Source organism: Grammomys surdaster, unplaced genomic scaffold, assembly GCF_004785775.1.
Source record: "Grammomys surdaster isolate TR1022 unplaced genomic scaffold, NIH_TR_1.0 126086, whole genome shotgun sequence".
Classification (NCBI taxonomy): Eukaryota; Metazoa; Chordata; class Mammalia; order Rodentia; family Muridae; genus Grammomys; species Grammomys surdaster.
Genome location: NW_021620894.1, coordinates 2,283,426 through 2,286,284, shown reverse-complemented (window position 1 = coordinate 2,286,284; position 2,859 = coordinate 2,283,426). Strand labels below are relative to the sequence as shown.

The following is a 2,859-nucleotide window of genomic DNA, read 5'->3' as shown; positions in this document are numbered from 1 at the left end:
AGCCAATGTGTTCCTTCTATATATTCATGGATATATGATTTCCCCCTGTCACACAGTTAACTTGTCTGGCACTCCACTCTAAGAGAAACTGATATGTCCTCTCTCAGAAGTTATAGAGAGCCAATAGCTCCTCAGCTGGAGTGAATCCTGAGTGGAACACCCCTTTCTATGCTGGCACATGGTCTGGCTTTGGCTTACACTGTTCCTGTGCATACTCTCACAATCTTAAGAGCATCTGCTCTGGTGTACCCAGATATATTTTTGTGTTTTCTTTATTTGTGTGAGAATTTCTAACTAATCTTGAAGTTGAAGTCTTCCACAGGTGCCAATGATTGTCTTCTAGTAGTTCAATTATACACTGTTCTCTTAAGTCTGTGAACTTTCCTGAGATTTGTGTTGTTATCTATGCAAGATTTAAATGTTTACATTTTAAAAACATTTCATCTTTTCACTTTTTAATAACTGAACTCTAATTTCATTAAGAGTTTTCTTTGTATACACAATCAACAATTGATTCACAATGCAATAGGATAGAGGATAATAATTATACATTCTCCTAAGTAATTGGTTTCTACATTGCAACCCTTCTTAGTTCACAAAATATAAATGGAAAAGGAAGAATTGCTTTGAGTCTGCTTATGTAATTTTAATATGTATGAATACCTAATTTTTCATTTGAGATAAAGTTAATATAATCTTACAACACAAAATCATATTTCAGATTTTCTGAGTGATACCAGTAACACTTATTTCTTTATACTACATTAAGTACTGTAAACATGGTGTTACTAGGATCAAGTCCTGAACACATGATGCTGCTAGGTTTAAGCTCTGGTCACATGGTTCTACTAGGATTAAGTACTGGACACATGTTTACAGTACTTAATGCAATGTCTCCTTGAGATGCAAATCAATTTTCACATTCGAGTTTATAAAGACTTTATGTATGATAGAAATGAGAAAAAAAAAGGGACTGTCAAAAACAGTAGCTCTGAAGATCCCCTAGGGATAATAAATTTTGGATAATCATTCACTGTTTTTATGAAAAGCTTACTTACTCATCAAATTCTTGTAATTTTTCATCACTACACACTTTAAATCTTTCGAGATCTTGCTATGCAATGATGAAAAGTATAAAACTTGAATTCAGTGCTAGTATTTTATGTGAAGTACAATTTTAACTTCTAAGTATATCTTTAAAAATAATAATAGTAAGAGAGAAATTTTATTTATCTAAGGTAATCCAGTTAAGGTAATTATGTACATGAAAAAGGTGTACTAAACCAAATATAATTCATATAGGTATGTTGTATACATGGAAAATAATAATAAAGTCACTTTAACTGGCTTATGATTGTTTTACTTCTTCAGGATAAGAATGGAAGACACAACAGCAGGAAACCGTTGCACAGTGACTGATTTCCTATTGGCTGGGCTCTCAGAGAAGCCAGAACTCCAGCTGCCCCTCTTCTTCATCTTCATAGGAATCTATATGATCACTGTAGCAGGGAACCTTGGCATGATTATACTGATTGGGCTCAGTTCCCATCTACACACACCCATGTACTTTTTCCTCAGCAGTCTGTCCTTCATTGACTTCTGTCAGTCCACAGTTGTTACCCCTAAAATGCTAGTGAGCTTTCTGGTAGAAAAGAATCTCATCTCCTACTCTGAATGCTTGGCTCAGCTCTACTTTGTTATCATTTTTGGAACTGCAGAGAGCTACACATTGGCTGTAATGGCTTATGACCGCTATGTTGCCATCTGTAACCCATTGCTTTACAATGTAACTATGTCCTCTCAGATTTACTGCTCACTGATTTCAGGGGTATATATTTTTGCTGTGTTCTGTGCTTCATTAAATATAGTGTTCATGTTTAGGGTTCAGTTCTGCAGATTAGAGGTGGTCAACCACTATTTCTGTGATTTTCTTCCCCTCTTGAAGCTTGCATGCTCTAGTACCTATATCAATGAAATGTTGATTCTGTTTTTTGGTACACTGAACATCTTTGTCCCGATGCTGACTGTCATTACTTCCTACATCTTCATCATTCACAGCATCCTCCACATTAGCTCCATGGAGGGCAGGTCCAAAGCCTTCAGTACTTGCAGTTCTCACATCTCTGCTGTTGCTATCTTCTACGGTTCAGTTGGTTTCATGTACTTACAGCCATTATCAGTGAATTCTATGGACCAAGGGAAAGTGTCCTCTGTGTTTTACACTACTGTTGTACCCTTGCTGAACCCCTTTATTTACAGCCTGAGGAATAAAGATGTCAGTGTTGCAGTGAAGAAAATATTTGAAAGAAAATAAAGCATGTAAGCAGAAGTCTTGAGAAGACTATTTATTAGGCCACAGTATTTAAAATTGTATAGATTGGATTAATAATATTTATTTTATACTACTTTACATTATTATTAGTCATATGTTAGGAATCTTTGATGTGTTTTAGTATTACACATTTCAACTTTAAATTTTAAGCACCTAATATCTCATATGTTTTGTGGGACTGTGTAACGGTATCTTGGTTCTTGGTGGGGCATGGGCCTGGAACCCCGAGATTCCAAGGGAGAAACGGTAGGTGTTCAGCCACGTCCCCAGAACCCAGGGTCCTGACAAGTAGTCTAGTCTCCATGGACCTACATTTTTCAGTCATGTAGACCATTGCAGCCCCTCCCAAAGTGCACAGGTAGGGGGTGTGCCTACAGGCCTCAGGCCCTAGAGAGCTTTACATACTAATGAAGGCCAGAGGGCAGAGCCAATTAAGCATTCTTCCCCAGACCCTCTCCCTTTCTCCCTCCCTATTTAACTCAGGTCTGCCCTGAGTTTTTGGGGTACATCCATATCCATCTACTATC

General features: G+C 37.1%; 1 protein-coding gene across 1 annotated transcript; it reads left to right on the top strand.

Moving 5' to 3' along the window:
* Positions 1 to 1,378: 1,378 nt before the first annotated feature.
* On the top strand, positions 1,379 to 2,314 carry LOC114611158 (olfactory receptor 1537-like). Its single transcript, XM_028755805.1, has one exon. The coding sequence runs from the start codon at positions 1,379 to 1,381 to the stop codon at positions 2,312 to 2,314; it is 936 nt and encodes a 311-aa protein (XP_028611638.1).
* Positions 2,315 to 2,859: the final 545 nt, after the last annotated feature.

Coding starts and splice junctions, on each gene's coding strand:
- LOC114611158 (XM_028755805.1), top strand. CDS start 1,379: ATGGAAGACACAACAGCAGGAAACCGTTGCACAGTGACTGATTTCCTA.